The sequence below is a fragment of the Peromyscus leucopus genome, chromosome 4 (genome assembly GCF_004664715.2).
Source record: "Peromyscus leucopus breed LL Stock chromosome 4, UCI_PerLeu_2.1, whole genome shotgun sequence".
Classification (NCBI taxonomy): Eukaryota; Metazoa; Chordata; class Mammalia; order Rodentia; family Cricetidae; genus Peromyscus; species Peromyscus leucopus.
This window is the reverse complement of record NC_051066.1, coordinates 98,102,219-98,129,515: the sequence shown is the minus strand read 5'-3', so window position 1 is coordinate 98,129,515 and position 27,297 is coordinate 98,102,219. Positions and strand designations below refer to the sequence as shown.

General features: G+C 47.5%; 1 protein-coding gene across 1 annotated transcript in view; it reads left to right on the top strand.

Moving 5' to 3' along the window:
* Spg11 (SPG11 vesicle trafficking associated, spatacsin) overlaps positions 1 to 27,297 on the top strand; it is a 73,247-nt gene that overhangs the window by 44,950 nt on the left and 1,000 nt on the right. Inside the window, 20 exon segments of the mRNA XM_028878731.2 lie at positions 945 to 1,110; positions 5,391 to 5,596; positions 6,047 to 6,126; positions 6,128 to 6,156; positions 7,721 to 7,880; positions 8,289 to 8,558; positions 9,823 to 10,023; positions 10,709 to 10,816; positions 12,365 to 12,527; positions 15,114 to 15,325; positions 15,882 to 16,644; positions 20,828 to 20,967; positions 21,868 to 22,066; positions 22,414 to 22,551; positions 22,747 to 22,880; positions 23,403 to 23,510; positions 25,515 to 25,683; positions 25,997 to 26,085; positions 26,267 to 26,422; positions 27,138 to 27,289. Coding sequence (XP_028734564.1) covers positions 945 to 1,110; positions 5,391 to 5,596; positions 6,047 to 6,126; positions 6,128 to 6,156; positions 7,721 to 7,880; positions 8,289 to 8,558; positions 9,823 to 10,023; positions 10,709 to 10,816; positions 12,365 to 12,527; positions 15,114 to 15,325; positions 15,882 to 16,644; positions 20,828 to 20,967; positions 21,868 to 22,066; positions 22,414 to 22,551; positions 22,747 to 22,880; positions 23,403 to 23,510; positions 25,515 to 25,683; positions 25,997 to 26,085; positions 26,267 to 26,422; positions 27,138 to 27,289 — 3,643 coding nt within the window.

The following is a 27,297-nucleotide window of genomic DNA, read 5'->3' as shown; positions in this document are numbered from 1 at the left end:
TGGTTCTGGGATCAAATCCAGGGTTTTCTGCACGTGAGACAAGCACTGTACCAACTCAGCCACAGCCTCAGCCCTGAGAACAAGGTGTCCTACAGTCCTCCTTTATCACAGGCCAGGTCCGCACACACGGCTCTCCTCTGTAGGACCGAAGAATTGAGTTTTGTGCCACTCTAAGCACACAGTTTCTGTTCCTCTTGAGTTTAGGGTTAGTGTTTAATGTCATCTGTGATGCCTCTGTCTCCATGTGTGTGATGTTAAGTTCATACTACCTACGATCATGGAAGTACCTCAAAAATGTTTGACCTCAAAAATACAGTAGATGTGTGTCAAACATATTGACTACCTAAAAATGAATTTTTCGATCAAGCACTCTAGCCCTGAGCTGTAATCTCCAGAAATAAAAAGTGAATTTTCAAGCCAGGCGGTGGCAGTGCATGCCTTTAATCCTGGCACATGGGAGGCAGAGGCAGGTGAGTTTGAGGCCAGCCTGGTCTACAGAGTGAGTTCCAGGACAGCCAGGGCTACACAGAGAAACCCTGTCTTGAAAAACCAAAAAGAAATTAAAAAAAAAAAAAAAACAGGAATTTTCTAATGTATCTGTTTCATAATTTGAAAATATTATATAACCTTGTGCAGAATGCTTGCAGCAGCCAGCTGCAAGTTTTCCATGGAGGTACTAACAGCTCATACATGGAGAGTTGTGATATTTTATTTATGCTCTAACAAATAAAGCTTGCCTGAGGATCAGAGGACAAAGCCAGCCATTGTATTAACATAGAGGTCAGGCAGAGGTAGCACATGCCTTTAATCCCAGCACTGGGGAGGCAGAGATTCATCCAGATCTCTGTGAGTTCAAGGCTACACTGGGAACAGAGCCAGGCATGGTGGCACACGCCTTTATGGTCCTGGTGAGTGAAGGGTGGCATGCTTTGCTTTCTTCCCAGATACAGCCAGTCATCTCCCACATTTTTCCAGTCCTCACTTGGTGAGTAAATACGCTATAGTGGAACGTCTGAATTATGCATATTACTTACATCATGGACGCCCATCATTTGCCTTTGGTACTTTTCTGGTCCAGGAGTTAATCAAGAGTAAGACTCCCAAGCAACTGTAAGTGTTGAGAGCTTAATTTCTACTCTTGAAAAAGCAGTGTATTTTACTGATGCATTTTAAAAAGTAGTGAAACTGATCATTAACAATGTTGTAATTGTTTGCCTTTGTTTTGATTTAAATGTTTGTATTTTTTGAGAATTTCATACGATGCATTTTGATCATATTCATCCCCCTCCCCCAGTTCCTCCCAGGTGTCCCCGCCTCCCTACTTACCCAGCTTCATGTTCTATGTGTCCCTCTGTCTCTCTCTGTCACCCTCACTCCACTTGTGGGGACTGAGGACAGCTGAGCTGAGGCCTGCCTGGGGGTGTCACTCTGCTGAAGAAAACTGACTCCCTTTCCCAGCAGCCATCAAGTGTCAGCAGCTCCTCAGCTGGGAGTGGGACTTGGTGCCACCTCCCCTGCCCCACGCTGGGATTGTGTCTGGCTCAGTTGAGCTTATGCAGTCTTGTGCACACTGTTCCAGTGAGTTCACACGCACTCCGCCCCACTGTGTCTGGAAGACACTGTTTCTTGAAGTCATCTACCACCTCTGGCTCTTCCAGTCTTTTGGTCCCTTCCACATAGATCCCTGAACCTGAAGGAAAGGGATGTAACATGGCTGTCCCAGTTAGGGGCTGAGCCCTCTGAAGTTTCTCATCCTCTGCATGTTGATCGGTTGGGAGTGTCTGTGATAATTGCCAGTTCCTACACAGAGAAGTGTCTCTGATGAGGGTTGAACAATATACTGATCTGGAATTCAGGCTTAGACTCTGTTCAGACTCCAAGCAGTCCCAGGTCACTGAGGTGGGTGGGGACAACAGGCATTGTATTCAGTGGTGATCTTGGTGTTTCTATGTGCCTTTTTTTTTTTCATTTCAAGTTTTTTGGCTTTATTGTGTATAATATTTGCTAATGGAAAAAGTAAGAGAGATATTGATATTTTAAAGTCACGTGACATCTGCTCAGGCACCAAGCAGCTGCAGCAGAAGATTCCATACAAGGTGCGTTTCATATTCACGAGCTGTCTTTTATATTCCGTTTCAGAATTGGGAGAACTGTTTGATGCAATTGACAGGGAAGTATGGTTTTTGTTTTGTAATTAACACAGTGGTGTATTTTAAACTTTGTTTTAGTAGTAGGTTTTCATGGTAAAGTAGTTCAGAAAGTGGGAGTGAAAGACAGGAGTCTGGTCTCCAGTTCTTGTTTATATTGCTAGAAAACTTTCTATGTACAAAATGTACATCTGAGTCCTCTAAAGTGTGCTTTCGAGCTTGAGAGGTGGCTCGGTGATTAGGAGCACTGATTACTCTTCCAGAGGACCTGGGTTCAATTCCAAGCACCCACATGGCAGCTCACAACTGACTGTGAGTCCAGTTCCAGGGGATCTGATGCCCTTTCCTGGGCCTTCATGGGCAGTAAACACACATGATGCACAGACATACATTAAAACAAACACTCATACATATGAAATAGAAATAAATCTCAAAAAATAAGGTAGTATTGGTTTTCTAGGTAGCTCCTGTTCACATCCATACCATATTCAGATCCTAAGTCTAGGGCTTTTGAAAGTTCTTCATGTCTCCTGGGTGAAGGTAGAAGTTGCAGTACTTTGGAGTATGAATAGGTGCTTTAAGAGACTGTAAATCTAGGGTCAGCAATACAGCTCAGCAGGTAAAGGAGCTTGCCACCAAGGCTAACAACCTGAGTCTGATCCCCAGGACCTCTGACCTCCACACTCACATATATATGTACAAATATGCTCCTCTGCCCTCCACCTGAGTGACCAAATAAGCTGACTTGGGGCTCCTGGTACCACAGCTATTGCTGTACCTGCCAGCTCTTCATTTGCCTGTTAGCAGTGCCAGGCTTTGATAACATAAACACAGCTGTCTCCCAGACAAGGTACGGCACTTGGGACCAATGTGGGCAGGCCTGTGATGAGGGGGATGTGGAGAGCAAGCAGTGTGCTGGCTGTCACAACTTGAAACGAGACTGATTTGTCACTGCAGACATACTTCAGCCATAACAGCTATCCACCGGGTGGGTTAACCAGCTGACTCGGGTCTGTAGTCTAGTCGCACCTCAGCCATTCTGTGGAAATAGCTGTGGAAACCGTCTACCTTTATAGAAGAGGCAGGGATTGATTTTGGCCACAGTCACACAAATCAGTAATGCTGCCACATCCATTAAGTCGCAGTGGGAGCATTATGAGCGGCGCTGGTTCAGCAGGACCCGGGTATTTTGTTTGCCCTTAGAGCAGTGTTCTCAACCTGTGGGTTGTGACCCCTTTAGCAAACCTCTGTCTCCAAAAATATTTACATTACAATTCACAACAGTAGCAAAATTACAGCTATGAAGTAGCAACTAAAATAAGTTTAAGGTTGGGGTCCCCACAACGTGAGGAACTGTACTGAAGGGTCGCAGCGCTAGAAAGGCTGAGAAGCCTGCTCTAGAGCAGCATGTTGCTGATTGGCTAAATCCACTTTGACCAGGTACAACTGCATGTCTTGGAGCATTTTGTTATTTAAACTCAGTGGGTATGGCAGGGCTGTGTCATGGGACCCTGTGGCAGGTGTGCTCGAATACTGATGTCTCCCATGATCCTTTTTTGCAGTGACATCTTTGCAAGGATAGGCCTTCATTTCCTGCTTCTGAGATCTTTTTCTTCTGCGTTAGTCATGGACTCTCAGCAGCTGTTAACAGCTTATGCTGTTATGTGTATGGAGGAGTCTTTGTCCTAATCTTTTTGTCTTTAGAACTTGATTTATCTGGGATGTGGACCTCGGTGGCCACATTGGCGAAAAGGACTTTGAACTCTAAATTGCCCCAGCAAGCTGCTGCAACTCATGCTGGCCCCAGGACACTGAGGACATTTTTGTAAAACAGTTGGCACTGTGACAAGCTTTGAATGTTTGTGCTGATACAAACAAGAAGTACTACTGTTCTGATCGTTCCCTGCACGGTTTCTTTATGTTACATAATGATGCTGTTGATAGATTCTTATCAGTTAGGAACAGACCACAAAGCTAATTCTCTTGCTTACCAATAACCCACTTATAGTAGAAAAAAATAAGGCCTACTGCAGAATGACTTTCCAAGGAATTAGGGAAAAACTATTTTCAGGAGGTACACAGAAGCAGGAACTGGAGAAAAATTGCCATGCTGCGAGTTATCTTAGAAAGCTTTGGCTGAAGCACAGAAATAGGAGCAGCACTGTCTTCCCTTCTGTGGGGTGAAGGGGGACAGCGGACGAGTTATAGGGTTCCCTAAGTCTGGACTGGACTGGTCCCACGGACACCTTGTCGGCTCTCCAGATCTCCCCGGAAAAAGACAATCACTAACGTTTCCGAAGAAAAGTAAAAAAATTCCACAACTTTGGTATTGCCATTGCCAATGTGTATGAGTGCATTTCATGCTTATTAAATTTTTCCAGTGGTGCACACCTTTAGTCCCAGCAGAGGCAGAGCCAGGTGGATCTCTGTGAGTTTGAGGCCAGCCTGGGCTACAGAGTGAGTTCCAGGATAGACAGAGTGACACAGAGAAACTGTCTTGAAAAACCAAAAACAAACAAACAAACAAAAATCTAAGGAAATAGGATTATAGTGCCCCAAATAAAAAGGTTCCCTGGAGCCCAAATGAACAAAAGAGAAAAGGAGAGAGTAAAAGATCAAATGTAAGGTTCTCTGCCTATCGCTAGTGCAATTTTGTTTTCTTGTCCTAGTGAGAAACAGGTGTTTCTTGTTTTGTTTTGTTTTTCTTTTTGTTTTTGTTTTTTGAGACAGGATTTCTCTGTGTAGCCCCTCACTGTCCTGGAACTCACTCTGTAGACCAGGCTGGCCTTGAACTCACAGAGATCTACCTGCCTCTGCCTCCCAAGTGCTAGGATTAAAGACATGCGCCACCATTGCCTGGTGAGAAGTGGTTTTTAAAAATTGTGTGTGTATATATGTGTGTGTCTGTGTGGTGTGTGTGTCTGTGCATACACCAAGATAACCATGAAGTCTGAGGATAACTTTTTGTTTTAAGATTCCATTTTACTTTTAGTTAGGTGTCTGGTGGGGAGGGGTTGTGCATATGAGAATCCAGAAGAGGATGTCTGGTCCTGGAGCTGGCATTACAGGTGACTGTGGGCTGCCTGGCGTGGATGCTGGAACCTAACTTGGGTCTTCGACAAGAATGTCAGCTCTTTCATGTGGGTTCTGAGGTGTGAATTCAGGTCCTTACACTTGTACTGCAAGATCTTTACCACTGAGCTAGGTCTCAGTCTGATACACTGTTGATTCTTTATTTTTCAGGATCCAGCAAGTAGGCAAAGAGGCCTATACCTTGGGGCTCACTTCCTCCCACAGCCCTTCAGTCGGGGCCGCCTGTGTTTGCTTCTTAGAATTGCTTGGTCTTGGCAGCCTCAAGCTCAGAGTGGACATGAAGGTGGCCAATGTGATTCTGGGCTACAAGTGCAGAACTGAAGACATTCACCCCAGCTTTATCAGGGAGTCTCTCGGTACAGCACTTTTGCTGTTTCACCCAAAGGAACGTGGGGAAGGGTCAAAAGCACTGAGGTGGACCCAGCACTTTTCCCTTTCCTTGACAGTTCGTGTGATTTATCTCATTTTCTTAGATGTCCCTCTAATCGGGTTTGAATGATCCTGAGCCTCATTACTTGAATGGAAATGCCCAGGTCCTAACTTTTTCTGTTGAACACACATGCACACACACACACACACACACACACACACACACACACACACACTCTTGATGGCTCTGATCTTATTGGGCTTTTTCTTTGGTTTTGGGTTCTTTGGAGATGGGGTCCCACTGTGTTCTGTCTTGCTCAGGCTGACTCTGGGCTCCTAAACCCGAACAGCCCTCTTTCCCAGCGTCCTGAATAGCGGGCGCTACAGGGCTGTGCCGCTGTGCCCTCTTAGGTCTTTCTTGCCCGTGTTTCTTGTAGCTGAAAAGCTGTCTAAGCTTGCGGATGGTGACAGGGCCGCCACAGAAGAGTTGCTTGTTCTCCTGGAAGAAGGCGTTTGGCAACAGCATCGGGCAGCAGGGTTCTAACAGGTTCGTGAGCCGCAGCCCCAAGCTCTTGTCTAGTAGACCTGACTGTGCCAGCCTGTGTTTGCCTGCTCTTCCAATACCTTGCTCTCTCATCAAAATCCTGCTCTTCCTCGACCAGCAGAGCAGACAGAAAGTTGCACCTTACCTGTGGGGTTCCTTCTGTACAGATGAAAAGGAAGTCTGTTCCTCCTTGTAGGCTTTTAAGATTGTTTGACTGCTGGGCGGTGGTGGTGCAAGCCTTTAATCCCAGCACTCGGGAGGCAAAGACTGGCAGATCTCTGTGAGTTCGAGGCCAACCTGGTGTCTACAGAGCGAGATCCAGGACAGGCACCAAAACTACACAGAGAAACCCTGTCTCAAAAAAACAAACAAACAAAAATGATTGTTTGACTGTTTCGTCTGCATGTATGTCTGTGTACCACGAAAGTTCAGTGTCCTTGGAGGCCAGAAAAGGGCATCAGATCCCTTGGAACTAAAGTTACAAAAGGTTGTGAGCCTCCATGTGGATACTGGAGCTGACCATGGGTCCTCTGCAGAACAGCAAGTGTTTTTTGTTTTTTTTTTTTTTTTTTTTTTTTTTTTTTTTTTTTTTTTTTTCGAGACAGTTTCTCTGTGTAGCTTTGCGCTTTCTGGAACTCACTTGGTAGCCAGCTGCTCGAACTCACAGAGATCCTCTGCTCTGCCTCCCGAGTGCTGGGATTAAAGGCGTGCGCCACCACCGCCCGGCAACAGCAAGTGTTTTTAACTACTGAGCCACCTCTCCAGCCCAAGAGATGTGGTTTTTGTTTTGTTTGTTTTTCAAGACAAGGTTTCTCTGTGTAGCCCTGGCTGTCCTGGAACTCACTCTGTAGACCAGGCTGGCCTCGAACCCAAAGACCTGCCTGCCTCTGCCTCCTGGGTGCTGAGTGCACCACCACATCTGGCTAGTTTTTTTTGTTTGTTTGTTTTTAAAAAGTCTAATAAATATTTGATGTGTTGAGAAGTGTATATTTTTATATATCATATGTATTTTTAAATTATTTTTATTTTACCACAATGGAGATAAACCCACAGCCTCATGCATGTTAAGCATCTGCTCTGCCCTGGGTGATACCCCCTACTCCCATCAAAAGGGTTTTATTTGTTTTGCTGTTTTTCTTTTTTAAAGAGAATATGCTCTGGTTAATTTAATTTTTACCTAATTTCCAAGTTTCAAGCTAGATCTATGTTATAGGTGTGTGTGTGTGTGCGCGTGCACGTGTGTGTGCACGCGCCCCATGGCAGCCAAAGGTATTGATTCCTGGACTTGGAATTACAGGCAGCTGTGAACCAGCTGCCATAGGTTCTGGGAACCAAACCCAGGTTCCTTGCAGAAGCAGTAAGCTTTCTTAACCACTTAACCATCATTGTTTACTTATTGATTTTGTTTCTTTGAGACATGGTCTCACTCTTTAGAACAGGCTGGACTTTAAACTCATAGCTCTCCCCTGCCTCAGCCTCCTGAGTACAGAAATGCACCATCATGCCTGGCCTTAGAGCTGTATTTTAATTTTTTCCTTCTGCTGTCCATCCCCAATTCTGACTATAGGTTGTCCAGTGAATCCAGCAGCCAGTGGACATTAGTGTTACAGTTCTGCACAGTCCACAATATGAAACCAAGCATGTCCTACCTTAGAGAATGTGCCAAAGCAAATGATTGGCTGCAGTTCCTGGTTCACAGCCAGCTCCATAACTACCACCCAGAAGAGGTAAGCACACTTTCAGAACAGTGTTATTTGTGTTTGGACTGCGGTGAGACCACATTTGCCGAGTTGGTGGGATTGGCATCAGGCAAGAGGGTAATCCTAGGGAGATGTGGACGAGTTTCTAGGGTTCCAGGTTGAACATGGAAGTTCACTCACATTCCCTCAAAAGCAACTAATTGTGGCGTCTCAGGTCTGTCATCAGTGCTAGGGAGACTGAGGAAGCAGGATCACAAGTTCTAGGCCACCCTGGGCCGGATGGCAGGACGTTACCACGGACAAGTCAGATGACTTAGGAGACATCACGCGGTCCTCCCTGACACAGTTCAGCATCTAAATGTTCATCTTGAGCCTTTCTGTATTCCCTCTAGCTGAACGGGAACATCCAGTGTGTTTCAACCGTCTGCTTTCTAGGTGATCTCTCTTCTCCGGTACTTCAGTCCAGTCCTTCAGGGCCACTTGAAGCTGGCTTTTGAGAAACTGTCCTCAGGGTCCAGCTCTCGAGTGGGTGTTGATCAAGACTACAGGGGCCTCCGGGAACTCCAGAGAAACCAAGAAGAGATGAGCGATTTCTTTGAAATTCTCCACCAGTGCTCGGAAGAGTCCGCCTCTTGGCGCCGGCTCCTAGCTGAGTCAGTGAGGCAGCAGGCCCCGATCCTCAGCGTCCTGGCCTCCTGCCTCCAGGTGAGGAGCACGAGGAGCCGAGTTAGGGAGCCAAGAGCAGTGGGGCAGAGAAGAGCCCGGCACGGTGGGGCTGCCTGGAATCCCACTTCCGTGGGTGGATAAGTTAGGGGGTGGGAAGTTTGAGGCTAACCTGGGCCATAAGTGAGACCCTGCCTCAAAACTGCGAAACAAGGGCTGGAGAGATGGCTCAGTGGTTAGGAACACGAGCTCGCTCACAGAGCATCTGGTTTGGTGCCCAGCACCCACATTGGGTGGCTCACAGCCACTTGTAACTCAAACTCCAGCGGCTTCGACGCTTCTGGGCTTCTGGGCACCAGCACCCGTGGGCACATACCCCCCCACAGACACTCAACACTCACGTAATTAAAAATACAGTAAGTCTTCTTCAAAAGTAAAATGACAACCATGGAAAAAGAACAAAGGGGCCAGTGAGAAGGCTCGGCAGGTAAAGGCGCTTGCCACCTGACAACCTGAGTTTGATTCCTGGAACTCACGAGGTGGAAGGAGAGACTGACTTCCACAAGTTGTCCTCTGACTCCACACATGCTCCATGGCATCCGTGTACATGCACACGTACGAACATGCCCACATACAAATACAATTTTAAAACCGTCTGGGGCTGGAGCGCTGCCTCGGATTAAGAGTGCTTAGGCTCCCGCACACAGTGCTCACAGCTGCCCGTTGTTCCTGCTCTAGGGTCCCAGTGTCCTCTTCTGGCCTCTGTGGGCGTCAGCACACGCGTGCTCACACACAGTTAATCAAAACGGAGAGACCAGGAAGAAAAGGAAGGGAAGGAGAGAGGAAAGCAAGCAGCAGCTGGGGAGGGGAGGGTGTCCTGGCCTGGGGACAGCAGTGAGGCTCCCGCACTTGTTCCAGAGTCTCTGGAAGTTTCTGCGCTTCCACGGGCTCTTCCCCATCTCCTGACACCGGTGAAGCCAGCGGTTAGCGCTCAGACCCTGGTGGCCATCACGAGAACGCTCTGCTGGGTGGGCAACCACCTCACCCTTGCTGGAGAAGGGAGATTTTCAGTCTTGAGTTCAGCCAGTTAGTGGAGTGTCGTCCCCTCTGTGGCCTTTTGACGGCCATTCTTCAGGACAGTTTATGATAGTCCCTTGCTTAGTTTGTGTCGTGTTTGGAAGCTTGCTGAGCGACCTGAACTGAGAAACAGAGTGACCTCTTCTGAGAGGGAATGCCCGTCTGTGGCCCTGGGCATCTTTGAACCCAGGCCGTTCCCTGGTTTTGAAACGTTCTCCTCTAATGGCAGGGTGCCAGTCCTGTCCCCTGTCTCTGTGTTTGGATTGTCACCTCTGTGGAGGGCAGGGTTGCAGCTGAAGCAATGGGACACATCCAGGTCTCTGTAGAGGATCATCCATGGAGCCTCGAGGACCTGTCCATCATCTGGAGAACCCTGTTGACAAGGCAGAAGAGCCACACTCTCATCCGGGGCTTCCAGCTTTTCATTAAGGTATTTTATATGTGTACACACACACGCACATGCGCTCGCTCACTCACTCACTCACCAGGTCTTTCCAGAATGTCAGTGTTCAAGGCATAACACTCCTTGGCTTTTTCTTAAGTCAACAAGCGATAACACTAAAACTAGTGTGTGTGTGTGTGTGTTAGGTATCAAGCCCAAGGGCCTTTGAGATGCACCACATTTACTTATCAGAGTACTTATATGTGCTGGTTTAGTAAGTTCTCACAATATAAAAATACCTATGTGTGGGTGCTATGAGGTGGCGTTACCCTTATTTTACAGATGAAGAACTAAAGCTTCTGTAGCTCAAACCACGCAGACTCAAGTGCGTTAGTAAGTGGGCACACTTACAGTTCAAAGTCATCCTTTCTAATCCAAAGTTCCTCTTTTCTGGCCTGACAACCCACCAAAAATAGTCTGGTTGGTGTCGTAGAGAACCGTAAGGGAGTAGGCTGCTGGAGCCGGCAGCCTCCAGGAATGCTTGTTGGGGTATAGCGCCACCTGGTGGGCGGTCTGTAGACCAACCAGAAATGGATTTGTTGGTTTTTGTTTGTTTGTTTGTTTGTTTGTTTGTTTCCAAAAAGAAGTAACACGTGAGACTTAATTTGATTCTGAAGCTGTTATTAATAGCATTTGATGTTCTGGTCTTTCTAATTTCAACTCTTCTTCAAAGGATTCCCCACTTCTATTGATTATGGAGATGTACGAACTATGTGTGTTCTTCAAGAATTACGAGAAAGCCAAAGTGAAGCTCGTGGAGTTCCAGAAAAGCCTTGAGACGGTAGGCTGGAATTGGGGTGCCCTCCTCTCCAGTCTGAAGCTGGCTGGCATGGCTTTTGTGCTGGTGGCTGGCATGGGAGGCAGCAGGCGAGTGATTGTGCCCCATGATTGACAGAGCGGCTTGCGTCACCGCGGAGAGGCCAGTGCTTCTGTGACCCGTGGTCTGGTGGCGTAGCCAAACTTAGTGAGGCAGAGAGTAGTGGTCCCTGCTGTGGACACCAAAGGGGGGGGGTCCATGGCTGCATTTTGTCAGTCTGGGGTGGCCTGACAGTGATGAGAGCAAGACACCGCTGTATTTACTGTAGGAGGAAAATGTTTTGTTTGTTTGGGGGCCATTGAGAGGGCTCAGCAGGTTGGCCTCGAAAGCCTGACCACCTCAGTTTCATCCCGAGAACCCAGGGCGGAAAGCAGAAGGAGAGGGGCAGCTTCCTCAACTGTCACACATGGCCACCTCACACATCTCTCACACACACAGAGTAAATAAGATTTTACTATTTTAGAAAGAAAATGCCTGCTCGGGTGAGGGTTTGAGACATTGTGTTGCGCTGTAGCTTAGGCTGGCCTGGAACTTGGAATTCTCTTCCTCAACAGAGGTAAGAAAGTCTTTCTAAAAAACTTCATGATAGGAATTTTAAATCTTCTAGGCTCAAATATAAGCCAAGACCCCCTTCTAGGAAGCTGCCAAGTGAAACATGGTTAATTTTAGGGCAGTACACAGGGGAACTAATTTGACAGTATGAAGAATTCAAGAATTTAAGCCAGGGAACTCCATAGTTCCCAGTGTCCAAGATTCGACTTTCATACACAAAGCCCCAATATCAGCACTTTCTAAAAAGTAGCAAAACTGTCCTTTGAGCCTATTACTGCTTTCTGCCATTCTGTCAAATGCTCAGACACTCCTGTGTGATGGGTCCAGAGGAGGATGCTCAGACACTCCTGTGTGATGGGTCCACAGGAGGATGCTCAGACACTCCTGTGTGATGGGTCCACAGGAGGATGCTCAGACACTCCTGTGTGATGGGTCCACAGGAGGATGCTCAGGGACTCCTGTGTGATGGGTCCAGAGGAGGATGCTCAGGGACTCCTGTGTGATAGGTCCACAGGAGGATGCTCAGGACTCCTGTGTGATGGGTCCACGGGAGGATGCTCAGGGACTCCTGTGTGATGGGTCCACAGGAGGATGCTCAGACACTCCTGTGTGATGGGTCCAGAGGAGGATGCTCAGGGACTCCTGTGTGATGGGTCCAGAGGAGGATGCTCAGGGACTCCTGTGTGATAGGTCCAGAGGATGCTAGGACGTGATGCTCAGACACTCCTGTGTGATAGGTCCACAGGAGGATGCTCAGGGACTCCTGTGTGAGGGGTCCATGGGAGGATGCTCAGGGACTCCTGTGTGATGGGTCCAGAGGAGGATGCTCAGGGACTCCTGTGTGATAGGCCCATAAGAACATACCCTTAAAAGTATTTTGGCTTTCCTGTTCCTAAATTTGAGGACTCTGCTTTTCATTTCCATAAACCATTGTCTTTGAGCCTTCGTTGTTTTTTGTAGCTCGACACAGCAGCTACGAGGGTCCTTCCTGTCTTCTCTGCCACGTGGATGAAAGAGCAGGTGTGTTTCCTTTTGAGACTTATGCCACAGCAGTGCCAGACGCAGTATGAGCTGGGGAAGCTCCTCCAGCTGCTTGTCGGAACTGAGCATCTCTTCCCCGATGGTAAGCCAGTGTCGCCCTGAAGCTGCTGCCAAGAAGTTAGCTCCCATATCTTGGAATTATCTTTGGAGGGCATTCAGAACATTAGAATGCACCAGTAGATAGCATTATGCCGACATCCATAACTGAGCGTGAAGAGCTCATCTGTAATAGCGGCATCTACCATGATGACCGGTCCTAAACAGTCGTCACGTGGACACACACACACATACACACGCCTCTGTATTGACACAGCACTGTCATTGTCTCTGGCAGGTAACTGTAATATGTCCTCATTGCTCAGGGCCACAAACCCTGTTTCAGAAATAATAATTAATTGTGAACATTTCAGAAAAACTTCATGCTGTGTGTGTGTGTGTGTGTGTGTGTGTGTGTGTGTGTGTGTGTGTTCCTCCAGACATTGGCACTCTCTACGATTGTTGCCAGTTATATCAAACTGATGTTGCCTTTCTCCTCTGCTTGTTGCGTCTCTCACAACATTGAACGACAGTGTCCTCCAGTTACGCTGTTCTGAAACTCACAGATGTCAGCTGAAGAACACGGGTTCCATAGAACACTGACAGAATGCTGGGCCCGCCGCTGTTTCCAAGATGTGGCGTTACAGAATGGCACTGGCTAGTGACTGTGTGTGCTGGGTAGTCTTTTGCCAAGTTGACACAGCCAGCAGTCGCCTGGGAAGAGGAGTTGGCCAGATGAGACTGGCCTGTGGGCAGGTCTGTGAGGAGTTGCCTTGGTTGTTGATTGATACGGGAGGGTCCAGCCCACTGTGGGCAGTGCCACCCCAGGGCAGCTGGTCCTGGGTTGCGAAAGCTGGCTAAGCCCAAGCCAGAGGAGCAAGTCTGTAAGCAGCACTCCGCCATGGTTTCTGCCTCAGCTCCTGATTCGGGTGCCTGCCCTGACTTCCCTCAGTGATGGACTCTTACCTGGAAGAAACCCTTTCTCCCCAGTTGCTTTTAGTCAGAATATGTAGCACAGTGACAGAAAAGCAAGCTGTAACATGTTATTACGAGCACAAATTCAGTTTTTTAAAGCTTGTATTTTCCTTCTGTAATTCTTATACCTAGGAGGCTGATGCAGGAAGATCTGAGGCCAGTGTGGGCTACATAGCAAGACCATGTCTCAAAAACCAAGAAAAACATTTGTGTTTTCTATACTGCGGGCAAAGAGGGAAGGCATGCCTGTATTGGTTGCTGTTGTGTGGTGTGTTGCTTGTCTCTAGAACTACCATTCTGCAGCTAGCTCTAGAAATGGCCTCTACAGGATGTTTCTCGTGCCTTCCCTTGTGACTGGACACGCATGGGCTTCCCATAATACTGATTGAAAGTCAGAGCAAACCCAGCCAGACAGAGTATTGGTAGAGAATCCTTGCTGTGTCTGTCTGTCTGTCTGTTTTGCAGTGCTAGGCATCAAACTCAGGCCTCATGCATGCTAGGCCAGCTCTCTAAGTGGGCAATTCCTAATGTTACTAGGATAATCTTTCCAGGGACAACAGGAAGTGCAGCTGGGTCCCCCTGTGTTGAATGAATAGCAGGCGGAGCAAATACTGCTCCACTCTGAATATAGTGTATAGTAGCCATGCCTGAGGACAGGCCAGGACAATCGCAGCTGCCCTACAGCCTGTGTCTCCAACTTATGGTGCTGGTATTGAGTGAGCAAATGACCACACAATTTGATGGAAATAAGAACAAATGAGATAGATAGAAACACACACACACACACACACACACACACACACACACACACACACACACAGTGAGCACTAACCTGAGTCATTGTCTTCAAGGTTAGTATGTTGCTACGGCCTTGAAGAGCACCAATCTTAGCCACTTATTGGGGCATGGTGGCTCACACCTATAATACCAGTGCCCAGGAGGCTGAGGCAGGAGAATTGCCATGATATTGAGGCCAGTCTGGATTACCAGTGAGAGCCTGTCTAATAAAAGACACATGTGTATAATAGAGGTTGATTTCATGTGCTGCTTAAATCTGTACCAGTTCTTAGAGAAGGTAAGTTCAGTCAGATTTGGAGTAAGGGTTTTTGCAAGGTATACAGGCACACATACACATACACACACACACACACACACACACACACACACACACACACATACACTCATACATGAACACATACATACATACATACACTGAAAATGCTAAATGCCATATATACATACATCTGTACATATGTAGACTCATATACATATGTGTTTGTGTGTGTATAGGTAGATGATAGATAGGTAGAAAGGTAGATAGATAGATACATGGCACTTAGCATTTTGAGTATGTGAGGAACTGAACTTAGGACTTTTGTAATCAGTCAAAAGATTCGTTTTATAGGATACATGGCACACACCTGTAATCTTAGCACTTGGGAGGCAGAAACAGAAGAATCAGGAGTTTAAGGTTTTCCTTGGCTATTTAATGAATTCAAGACCAGCCTAGGCTATGTGCTACCCTGTCTCAAAAAATAAAAAAAAAAAAAAGTAAAAAGACCCGAAGAAGAAAGTCCTGTGTCTGTTTGTCCTTTCTTCGGCTCCCCCGACCCTTGGAACACTGAAGCACTCCTGTGACCATGTCTCTCTTCCACAGGTCCAGATGTGCAGAAGCTGTGTGTGCTCAGCCAGATCTTGAAGGATACACCTATAGCCATCAACCCTGCAGTCATCACCAGCTACAGCCCCGAGAATTTTCAGCATGAGTGTAGATCTATTTTGGAAAAGCTGAAGGCAGATGGACAGTTTGCTGTGGCCAGGAGAGTGGCAGACTTAGCAGCGTTACCTGCCGACAGCCTGGTGATCGAGCAGTAGACCAGTTAGTTAGGTTGCTCAGACTCCTAGCAGGGCTCCGATGGGGTGCAGGCCACAGACTGTACAGTGACCAGCTTTGCATGTGTGGAAGAATACATGTTTCTGATGTACAGCGGTTCTCAACCTGGAGGTCACATATCAGATAACCTGCATATCAGATATTTAGATTATGATCCATAACAGTAGCAAAATTACAGCTATGAAGTAGCAACGGAAATAATCTTATGGTTGGGGGTCCCCACGGCATGAGGAAGTGTGTTAAAGGGCCGCAGCGTTAGGAGGTTGAGAACCCCTGCTGTAGAAGAGGCTTGAGCTGATTTCCTTTGAACAGGACAAGTATAAGGTGGCTTTCTCTGCCCTCACTCAGGCACATGCATTGAGAATTGCTTTCCTCCTACCTTTTCGCATGATTGTGCCCAGCGCCCGCTGCCGCCCAGGCTCTCTGTACACACTAGATTTGCTTGTAGCCAGCATGGCCTTAGGGAGCATGAACATTTGGAAAGATGCTTCTTTACTCCAGCAAGGCTAAAGTCTGCTTTGTTCAATTTCACAGCTAACCCAGGAAATGGAGACCCTAAAACACACTCAGAAGTGGTCCCTCAAACACGCACGAATTGACTTCTGGAAAAAATGCCATGAAATTTTTAAGAAAAACTCCATTTCGCACAGAGCAGCCTGTTCCTTCTTCTCCAGCCAGGCCCCTGCGATGAGCGAGCACCCGGCTGAGGAGGAGCAAGGCAGCCTTGAAGAGCGCCATCTGCTGCTCACACTGGTAGGGCACTGGCTTGCCCGAGAAGAACCGGTCCCCTTGGAGGAGCTGCAAGAGCTGGAGAAAGAGACCTGGATCTGCCGTCTCAGCCAGCACGCCCGCGGAGGGGACCCGGGGGGAACCCAGCCCAGCCCGCCACAGACGTCAGCGGGTGCTGAGCTGCTTCCCTGTGCTGGCTTAGCCGATGCGTTTTCCTTCTCCAAGCTTGCGGCTCTGAACACACCCAAATACTTAGCCCTCAGTGGTCTCCCGTCCAAAGAGGCGTGTGAGGACGGACTGGATTGGAAGGCGCGGGAATCGCTGAATGTGTTGATTGGACAGCTGCTGGATGACGGCCGCGTGCACGAAGCCAGCAGAGTGTGCCGGTATTTCCACTTCTACAGTCGGGACGTAGTGCTGGTGCTGCACTGCCGGGCCTTGGCGTCCGCCGAGGAGGCCAGCGTGGAGGACCTGCACCCGGAGATCCGCGCTCTCCTCGCCAGTGCCGCGCTGCCGCCCGACGACCAGGAGAGCCCCAGCGCCCCTCTGCGGAAAGCCCATAGCTGTGAGTAAGGACGACACACATGGGGCCGTGCCCTCTCCAAAGATGAGGGGCCTCCCGGGGTGTCATAGTCACCCTAAACTAAGGAGTAATGTGTAAACAAGGTAATTAACGAGTCAACAGGTAACACCTTTTACACCTAGCCTATAGATCAGGCTAGGGGAATTCAGTTTGTCTGGTAGCTAGTTTAGTTGATGGAAATTATATAAATATTATATTAGCCAGCTCTGGGAGGCAGAAGCAGGATTGCCCGTGGGTTTGAGGCCACCCAAGGCTACATAATCAAGCTGTCTCAAAACAAAAATAAAACCAGGCATGTGAGCTCATGCCTTTATTCAGGAGGCAGGTGCAGTAGCTTTCTGTGAATTCAAGGCTAGTTTGGTCTATATAGCAAGTTCCAGGACTGACGGGTCTAGGGAAAGAAAAGCTGATATAAAGCACACACACCACGTTTGCGGGTTTGGTTCCCAGCATCCTAGTCAGGTCATTACAAACGACCTGTAACTCTGGCTCCAGGGGACCAGCACCTTCTTCTAAACTCTGCTGCTGCACGCGCGCGCGCGCGCGCGCGCACACACACACAAACAGAGTTAAAAATCAAATATTTGTTTAAGAGTTTACAGTTACACATTGGTAGCATATAGAAATAAGATAGGCTTTTGTGTTATTCACCGCTTGACCTCGTTGAACTTGCTTTGTCTATGTGTTTTCTTATTTTTCTTGGGATTTTCTGCATAGACATGTCATGTGTAGACAGGTAAAGTTCTGTCTCACCAGCTCTTAGGAGTCAGTGTGCTGGCTGGGCTAAAACTCTGTTAGGTAGGGTGGCCACGGGCACACCCCTTTGCTGCTGGTCCTTGGAGGAAAGCACTCTGAGTTTGGGGATAGATTTTTATCATTGTTGTTCAGTGTTCCATTGTGTTGGCCTCTGCATCTGTTGATCTGATCTTTAAACCATTCATATGAGATATGTTTATTGATTTTTAAGTACTGAACCAACCTTGCGTTCTCAGGTAAACTCTTCCCGACACGTTCCCCTTTTGATAAATACAGCTGGGATAGATTAGCTCTTTAGCTGAGGGCTTTTGTGTTTATGTTCTTGGGGAATATTCTCTAGTTTACTTGTTTTTTGTTTTGTTTTTTGAGACAGGGTCCCTCTACATAGCCCTAGCTGTCCTAGAACTCACTTTGTAGACCAGGCTATCCTCGAACTCACAGAGATCCGCCTGCCTTTGGAGTGCTGGGTCAAGGCGTGCGCCGCTACACCCAGCTGTAGTTTACTATTAAACAATAGTTTTTGTTTGTTTGTTTTATTTTTAAGCAGTTGGGATAATCTGGTTTTATGAATTGGAAATTATACCTTCTTTTATTTTCTGAACGCCATTCCCAACCCATCCCCACCCCTTCCAAGATTTTCTGTAGCCTAGGCTGGCCTTTAATTCCCTGTGTCCCTGAGGATGATGCTGAACCCCCCGACCCTCTGCTCCCACCTCTCAAGTGCTGGATTAGAGGCATGAGCCGCCATGGCTGACTTGATGTTGTTTCCTCAAATCTGAATCTAGAGGCTTCATTTCAGAATATTTAAAGTTATGAGTTCCTTTTATAATTATATAACTATGCAGGTTATCGTTTGGCTTTTGGATGAGATTTGGTAGTTTGTGATTTTTGAGGAAACCTTTTCTTTCCTGCTTTTTGGGTGATTTGGACTGTTTTCTTTTTTTTTTTTTTTTTTTTTTGGTTTTTCGAGACAGGGTTTCTCTGTGTAGCTTTGCGCCTTTCCTGGAACTCACTTGGTAGCCCAGGCTGGCCTCGAACTCACAAAGATCCGCCTGGCTCTGCCTCCCGAGTGCTGGGATTAAAGGCGTGCGCCACCACCGCCCGGCCCGACTGTTTTCTTTTCTACCACATTGTGCATTGTTTTTTGTTGTTATTTTTTAAGAAATGTGCGTGGGTGTTTTTTCACTGTGTGTATCTGCACCGCGTGTGCCCGGTGCTCACAGAGACCGGTGCAGGGTATGGGATCCAGTGGAAATAGAGGCAGAGGCAGTTGTAAGTCTCCATGTGGATTCTGAGAATCTTCTAGAAGAGCAGCCAGAGTTCTTAACTGCTGAGCCACTTCTCCAGCCCCCCACCTCTTTTTGACACGGGGTCTCTGTGTAGCCCTGGCTGGCCTGGAACTCACTCTAGACCCCATGTCTGTACTCCACGTGTGTATCCATTGCCCTCAGCAGCCAGAAGAGGGTGTCCACCCCCTGGACAGGAGTTAGGGGCGGTCGTGAGCTGCCATGTGAGTGCTGGGAACGGAGCCCAGATTCTCTCTCCACAAGGCAGTATGGTTTACTCCTCCCAACCCCCAACTCACTCCAGCCGCCACTGCAGCCTCGGCCGCCACTGCCAAGGTGGCTTGGATGCCAGGGCAGGGGAGAGGAAGCACGTACGCTCTACCTTAAAAACAGTACTCGTGCTCGCCTGAGTGCTCTTCTGTACGGACACACTCGGAGTCTCTCCTCCGCCTCCGTGCTCAGGTCTGGGTTTCCACAGCTTACTAGATAAGGAAATGACAGTTCTGGTCATCGCCAGTGTCCTTGCTTTGCTCTCAGGCTCCGCATACAGCCACTGCGTGTCTAGGAATTATACAGCCGGAGGTCGGGGGAGGAACAGAGTGCAGCCGGCCAGTCTCATCTTGCTAGCACTCAATGCCCTTGGTGAGGGATTCACAGGGCCTCTCTTGTGCTCCATTTATCGTCACCACCACCACCATTTGGGGGTTTGTTTGCTGTGTTTTGAGACATAGCCTAGACTGGCCTCCAACTGGCTGTGTAGCCAAGGATAACTTTGAACTCTTGACCTCCTACCCCCGAGGACTGGGATCAGAGAGATGTCCCCCGACACCCTGCTTCACTTTTAAAGTGTATGTTTTTAGACTTGAGCTGTTTTTCTGTTTGTTTGTATCGCTGTATGGCCAGCGGTTGCCTTGAGCTTCCTACTGAATCTCCCTGTGTCCACTTCTAGAGTGCTGGGATTACAGGCTTGTGCCACCGTGCTGACTTTTGTGATAATGGAGTGGAGCCTGGGGCTCCAGGCATGCTAGGCAAGCTCTTGGCCAAGTGAGCAGCAGCTTCAGCTCCTGATGCTTAATATAAGCATGAAAGTGTGTCATGCTTAGTGTAACAAATGACAGAGGACGGTCGTGCAAAGTGAATCCAATGCTTCTCAAAGCTCCCAGAATGCCAGTCTTTTGCTTGCGTGGTACATGTTACTTTCTGCACGCCAGTGCAAGCACATACAAAACATTTCCCCAAAGTTAGACTCTGTCATATGAATCTATGGTTTCCTGTCAGGATGTACCAAGAGACTCTAATGAGGAAGGATTATTCTACTGAACGATGTACCATAGTTTAGTGGTGTCTGATTGGTCGTAAACCCTGCTCTGTTCCACAAACAGCAAGGCGGCAACTCACATCTATAATCTAAGCACTTGGGAAGCTGAAGCAGGACAATCACTTCAAACTTAAGGCCAGCCTGGGCTAAAAAAAAAATGAGTTTCAGGCTAGCTGGTGCTAAGAATGAGATGCTAAGAGACAAAAAGGAAACAACAAAGTGTTATATATTCTACTTTTACTTTGTTCCTTATAGAAGCCTTTTACCAAGTAAGCAACATTTCTCCTGATTCCGGCTAGGACTTGGGATTTTACAGGGCTGGGATTGTACCTAAGCAAGCACTCTACCACTGAGCTGCATGCCTGGCCTTACGATTTCCTTTTAAAAACCCCAGAATAAGACTGTGAAGGAATGATTTGAAGGAGAAGGGAGGCCAGCAGCTGGGGGCAGACCAGGGTGAAGTGAGGACCAAGGAGGTTGAGAGATAGTCTGGAGATCGGGAGATGTGTTGGCTCTGCAAACCGAGGCAGAATTCAGGAGCAGAGGAGTCTGACAGTGCCGTGGTGCTGACCTCTAGAGTGTGCAGGAAGCTCTGAGTCTGAGGTAGTGTGAAGAAATCATGGCTGGATTTCCTGAAAGGTGGTGATCCAAGTTTAAGTGGGGCTCTGTCAGAGTGGCCCCAGACCCGGGAGCATCATGGGAGTTCAGTTCAGGGGAGCGGGGAGTGCTTTTCAGAGTGATAAAGTCATGGGGAGCTCGGGAGAGGCCAGCCTAAAGCTCCCTTCAGACTTGGGTTTGCTTTCAGCTTCCAGTTTGGATAGTCAGTCATTTATGATGCTGCCATCTACGGATGAAGTGGCAAGGAATCTCCGAGCTCTCACAAGCCAGTGCCTCCATGGGAAGAACTACTGCCGGCAGGTCCTCTGTCTGTATGAACTCGCCAAGGTATGTGCGAGAGGGGATCCCCACAGGAGCACTGTCTGGAAGGGAAGTGGGAAGTCGGGGTACTTTGGACACTGCAGTGGCAGCTCTTGAGATGATAACTGTGAAAGTCAGGGGTAGAGTGTGTGCCTAGCATGAGCAGGGTCCCTGGATCCCCAAAGCCACAAGAAAACAGGAAACTACAACTTATATGTAAGGCCCTTGTCAAGATGTTGGCCCATCTGGGGAGAAGTGCGGAGGATGCCAGGTCAGTTTCAATCAGCCAAAACGTAGGACAAGGTACTAACCTTCCATGGGCTGCTGGCTCTTCTCTATAAATAGTGATTTGAACATGAGTTCCTTCTAGACTTCATGATTTTGCTTTATGATTCGAACATTACATATAACATTTGATGCATACAAAGAGAGACGGCTTAAGCCTTTAATCCCAGCACTTGGGATACCGAGGCAGGATTACCAGGAGTTTGAGACCAGCCTGGGCTGTGTAGTGAGACCCTGTCTCCTGCTTCATCCCCTTATTGCAAAAAATCCAGAGCAGCCAGGATTTGTGTGTGGCCCTGTGCTGGCTGAAAAACAGTCAGAAAGTGCAAAGATATGAGGGAAACAAGGCTGAGCAGTGCAGCCCTTTCCTTAGACTGGGGTCTCTGGAGACTTAGGCCTCAGCTTATGCTCCAGGAATAAAGGGCCTTTCACATTTCATTCCACTCCTTTACACTGGATGATTGAAAAGACCTCATCACGAGGTGAGGAGCCTGACTTGGTAAAATGGCAGGACTAGAAGGCACACTACTGGCTGCTTCTGGGATTGTTAAGCTCCGGCAGCACTGCCCCCACATTTCAGAATGCCATGTTCTCTTACTTTTTGCTCAAAAAATGACTCTGCTCCTGTTGTCTTCCACTTAGGAGCTGGGCTGCTCCTATGCAGATATTGCTGCCAGGGACAGTGAAGCCACACTCCGGACAATCTTGGCTTCTCAGCGGCCTGACCGATGCAGGCAAGCCCAGGTCTTCATTAGCACGCAGGGCCTTGAGCCAGACACTGTGGCTGAACTAGTGGCTGAAGAGGTGACCCGAGAGCTGCTGACCTCATCAGAGGGAACAGGTATCCTTCTCTCCAGACCTCCCCAACCTCGGACAGCACTGTTTCCCAGTACTAAAGATTTGAATGTTACAGTCATACACAGCCTGTATGTTGTCAAGATTCCAGATTGTTAAAAAAAAAAAAATCCTTTACATTCATCCTGTTGCTCTGTATTGTTTTATGGTCATGGTTAGGACAGTTCTGCCTCTGAAGAATGCCCCTGTCCTATAAGACCAGATGGAAAAAGCTGTCAGCATCCCTCCTGCTGCCAGGCCTGGGCAAAGTTGGCCTCCTGGCCCCATGCTCTGGTCTTTTGGCCAGCTCTCTTATGGCAAACTCAGTGCCTGTCTCCATATCTTTCTGTGCAGGAGAAAAGCAGCCTTTCAACCCAGCAGAGGAAAGCCAGACATTTCTTCAGCTAACTGCTGTGTGTCAAGACCGCACACTGGTGGGCATGAAGTTGCTGGACAAGATTCCCTCTGTCCCCCACGGGGAGCTGTCCTGCAGTAAGTCCTTATAACTAAAACTTTTGTACTGTTGTAGCACCTATAGACTGCTTCCAGTTCTTGCTATTTAAGTTTAAGCCTGTCAGAGGCTGAGACCTCTCTAGACAGGGCACTCTCTGCCAGGCCCTTCTCTCTCCTGCCAAGCGAAAGTCAACAGTAGTTACAAGCCCGTCTTATCCATGTCCTACTACCCAGCCACAGAGCTCCTGATCCTGGCCCATCATTGCTTCACCTTTACATGCCACATGGAGGGGATCATCAGAGTCCTACAGGCTGCCCGGATGCTTACAGATAACCACTTGGCTCCTAATGAGGAGTACGGGCTGGTGGTAAGTAGTCCCCTCAAACCCACTCTCATCCTGAGGCAGCTTTGAAGAGAAACAGACAAGGGCCCAGCTCACAGCTGATAGGGTCTTGGGGAATTCTGCCCTCTGGATCCCCACATCTGCTTGATTACTGGACAGACAGTTCAGCCCTTTGTTCCTGGTTGATTTGTTAAAGTGTCCCAAAAGAGCAGCAAGATGTCCCCTGCCATGTCCCAGGGTTATTGTACCTTCTTGCCAGGTAAGTCAACTTTTCGAGGGGAAAGAACTGCTTCTCCAAACAAGATTCAAGCATAATGTGTCCCCGAATTGCACCTCAGTGGGACAAGAGGAAGCACCCAGTCAGAAAGGCATTTTGTAGCACTTGGTAGTCAGTTAAAGGACAAGGGGTGACAGCCAATGACATCCCAAAGATTCATTTCCAAATTATCCAGAGAAGCCTCAGTTGAGTGATTGGGAGAGAATGAAGCATGGCGTTTGGTGATGGTAGTGGTTTGGCTCCAGCAACTCAAGTACTCTTTCCCTCAGGTACGCCTCCTCACCGGCATTGGAAGGTACAATGAGATGACGTACATATTTGACCTCCTACATCAAAAACACTATTTTGAAGTTCTGATGAGGAAGAAGCTAGATCCGGTACGTGTTTAGGAATGAGCTCTAGGATATGAGCCCCTCCTGCTCTTGGGAATGTATCTGTGTAGGGCTCTACAGTGTTCATAGTGGCCAAGGACTTCCCTGGGTGCACACCATCACCAGTGACTTAAGCTAGAGTTCAAAGACTATGTCATGATATTGATGCTAACTGTTGAAGAAAATGTTTCTTTCTTCACCTCAGCCTTTAACCACTATTGTTAAAATAGTGCCTGTTCTGGTAAGAACACACCCTCTTGAGAACCTGTCAGTGCTGAGGCTGTTAAGCATTGCTAGAGTTTTGTTTGTTTGTTTGTTTGTTTGTTTGGTTTTTGTTTTGTTTTGTTTTCTTCAGACAAAATATGATGCTGAGAGCCAGGGCAGGTCTCTCATTCTGACAGAGGGCTCAGGCATCTAATTCTGAAGTGAGGGCAGAAGATTTTAAAAGCCAGGAAGGTTAGACAGCTGCAAGGAAGCGAAGTCTTCCGACACACCAGGGCTGATACACTCAGGAACTGGAGGCATGCACCAGCCCAGCCCAAGTTCAAACCAGACAAAGTCCAGCACAGAAAAGGGGAAAGGACACAAACCCACCAGGAAGTCATTCGTAGTTGACACCTTCTGGGAGAGAGAAGTCGCTTATGGCTGGTCTGTCAACCACACTCCAACTCCATGCTTGTTTTGTTTTGTTTTTTGGTCACCACAAAACAAACTTCACAGTTTTGGTTTGGTACTTTTCTTTTTGGAAGGAACATGAAGCTGGGTGGGTAGGGAGGATGTAGGAGGAGTTGGAGGAGTTGGAGAAAAAAGAATAGGATCAAAATATATTGCATGGAAAAACACTCTAAAGCTAGTAAGTAAAACAAAAAAAATACCAAGCTAGGAAACAGATACATAGACCTGGGCCAGAGAACCATTTATAACAACCAGGAAGAAGCCTTGTAAACAGAGGCCTGGCTTGCTGGGTCTTTGGGCCTCTTTATCCCCATTATATGCCATGACATGAGGTATGTCACTCATACAGTGTTTACAAAGCGTTTGGGTGGAGGGTTGTCTCTGTTCATTTCTCCTGTCAGAAAATACAGAGTTAAGAGAAAATCTGCGAGGCTGTTTAAAGACAACCCTGCTGAGGACAAAGGAGCAAGACCCTTCATAGGTCATCTTCGGGATCCCGAGATTTGCAAATTGTTGTTGTGAGGCACTTTTGCATTTAAAATTTTTTAATAACTTTTTTTCTGATTACAAAAGTAATACATACTCCATATAAGACACTTAGAAAACAACATGGAAGACCTCAGTGTCCACCATCTGGAGACAGCCACTGCGGATTTGATATACCCCTTTGCACATGTACCCCAAAAATATAAAAATCCACATGTTAGCAAAATTTTATGCTTTGAAAATAAGGGATAACTGAGGTTCTCCTTTTACAGTGTCTGCTGTGGCTATTTCCCAAGTCAAGGTAGTCTGAGTGGCAGAGGCCATAGTTAAGTGGTAAAGCATGTGCTTAGCCCTGGGTTCAATTCCCCAGTGGGGGCAGGGGCCTCACTTCAGCAATTTAATGGCTACAAGGTATTCTTAGTCTTTATTTGGGGCATCCAGGCTGCTTTTAATTAATGTTGTTAAATCTGTTGCGTTCACCTTCACACTTGTGTCTTCGGGATAGAGTCCTAGCAAACAGAATAGTAGGTCAGTGTGTGCTCTTACAGCTGCCTTTATCTGGTCAAGTTAACTTTATACTCTCAGCTGGCCGGTGGTGGCGCACGCCTTTATCCAGCACTGACAAACCAGCGATCTCTGTTTCGGTTCAAGTTTAACAGCTCCGGATTTCTTTATACTCTCAACAAGGACACATCTGTTCCCTTATCCTCAAGACAACTTAAGATTTTGTAGTCATTTTCATCATTTACCTTTCCTTGGGGATTTTCCCCAGTTTATAAAACCAAGGGACTCAGCTCATCTCCCCTGTGGTCCCTGGTTAAGACCTTGGATATCCTTTTTCCTGGGCAGAGTGGCACCCTGAAGACAGCCTTGCTGGACTACATCAAACGCTGCCGCCCTGGAGACAGCGAAAAGCACAATATGATTGCCCTGTGCTTTAGCATGTGCCGGGAGATAGGGGAGAATCACGAGGCAGCGGCCTGTATTCAACTGAAGCTGATTGAGTCTCAACCCTGGGGTGAGTGAGGTGTAGCACCTCCACAGCGGTGCTAACACTAACCCTGCCAGCTCTTGAGGAGTAAGGGTACTCGGCAGCAGCCAAGATGGCAGGGGATGGCAGTTCATAGAAGCGCCTGGACCTTAGGAGTACCCTCCTAGGGTGTTATCCATCAAACCCTAGAGTTAAGTTCTAGTGAGGACATTTCTTGCCTGAGTGAAACATTCCTACTTATGAATATACTTAGATTCTGTTTCTCTCATCTAGCCTGCTGCCTTCACTGAGTGGTGTGAGAAGTCACTCAGCTTTATAACAAGTGTCCTTTATTCTACAGAGGAAAGCCTCAAGGATGGAGCCCAACTAAAACAACTCCTGCTTAAAGCCCTGACTCTGATGTTGGATGCAGCAGAGAGTTACGCCAAGGTAACCAGTGTTATTCTGGCCTGGCACTGGCATCCGTAGTAAGAGAAATTACTTTGGCTTGGGCTCTTCCAAGTGAAGGAGGAGTGTGGAATGTGTCAAGCCAAGGTCAGAGTACGTGAGTACAGAAGATAGGGTAACAATATAATTCTCCCTTCTTGTGCTTCCTCCTCCTGTCCCTCAGGACTCCTGTGTGCGACAGGCCCTACACTGTAACCGGCTCACCAAGTTGATAACACTGCAGATTCACTTTCTGAACACTGGTCAGAACATAATGCTTATCAACTTGGGCCATCAGAAACTAATGGACTGTATCATGGCCCTACCTAGGTTCTACCAGGTAAGAGTACTTTGACAGGTACTGCCAGTATAATCCTGTGGTGTGTCTCACCCTTGGTGCCCAGAGGCTAGGTGACTGAGGTCTCAGGGCTAGGGACAGACCCAGGGCAAACTAGTTATCCCAATTTAGTTGTCTAATAGTACCACGAAGAGGCAATTTGAGATGGATGGCATGTGTTTTGTAGTAATTCAGATCTTCACAAATGCTAGGCAAGTGTTCTACCACCTCTGGCACACTCCCGGCACTATCTGGTGTATTATCTTTAGTACATCGTTTGGGCAAAGTTAGAGAATTTTGATGTTTGGCAGTTACGGTTCTAAGAGACTTTCTTGGCCTGTCCTCTTTAATAGTCTTGTGTCCGTAGAATGGTGCATGCAGGTTATCACTGAGAATCAAGTCTGCCCAGAGATTGATTCTAGTCCTTTAAAAGGAACGGGAATAATGTCCCAGCATCAGCTCTTTCCTGCTTCCCACACAGTTACATTATGGAAATAATTATTCACATCAGTTTTACTGTCCATTATGAGGAAGACTGAAAACAAGTCACCGGAGGGATTTTTATGGGAGGGAAATGCCAATACCAGACAACCGGATAGCCTTTAACACTGTGATCATAATTCACTGTATACGGTACTGTTTCCTAGACTTTGCCTTCAGTTTCCCGCAGCATGGGATCTAACGCCCCTTCCCCTCCCTTCCCTTCCACCCCTCTAAGGCTTCTATTGTGGCTGAGGCCTATGGCTTTGCTCCTGACTGGGCTGAAGTTCTCTACCAACAAGTGATTCTTAAAGGAGACTTTGGTTACTTGGAAGAATTTAAACAGCAAAAGTTACTAAGACCCAATATATTTGAAGACATTTCCAAAAAGTAAGTAT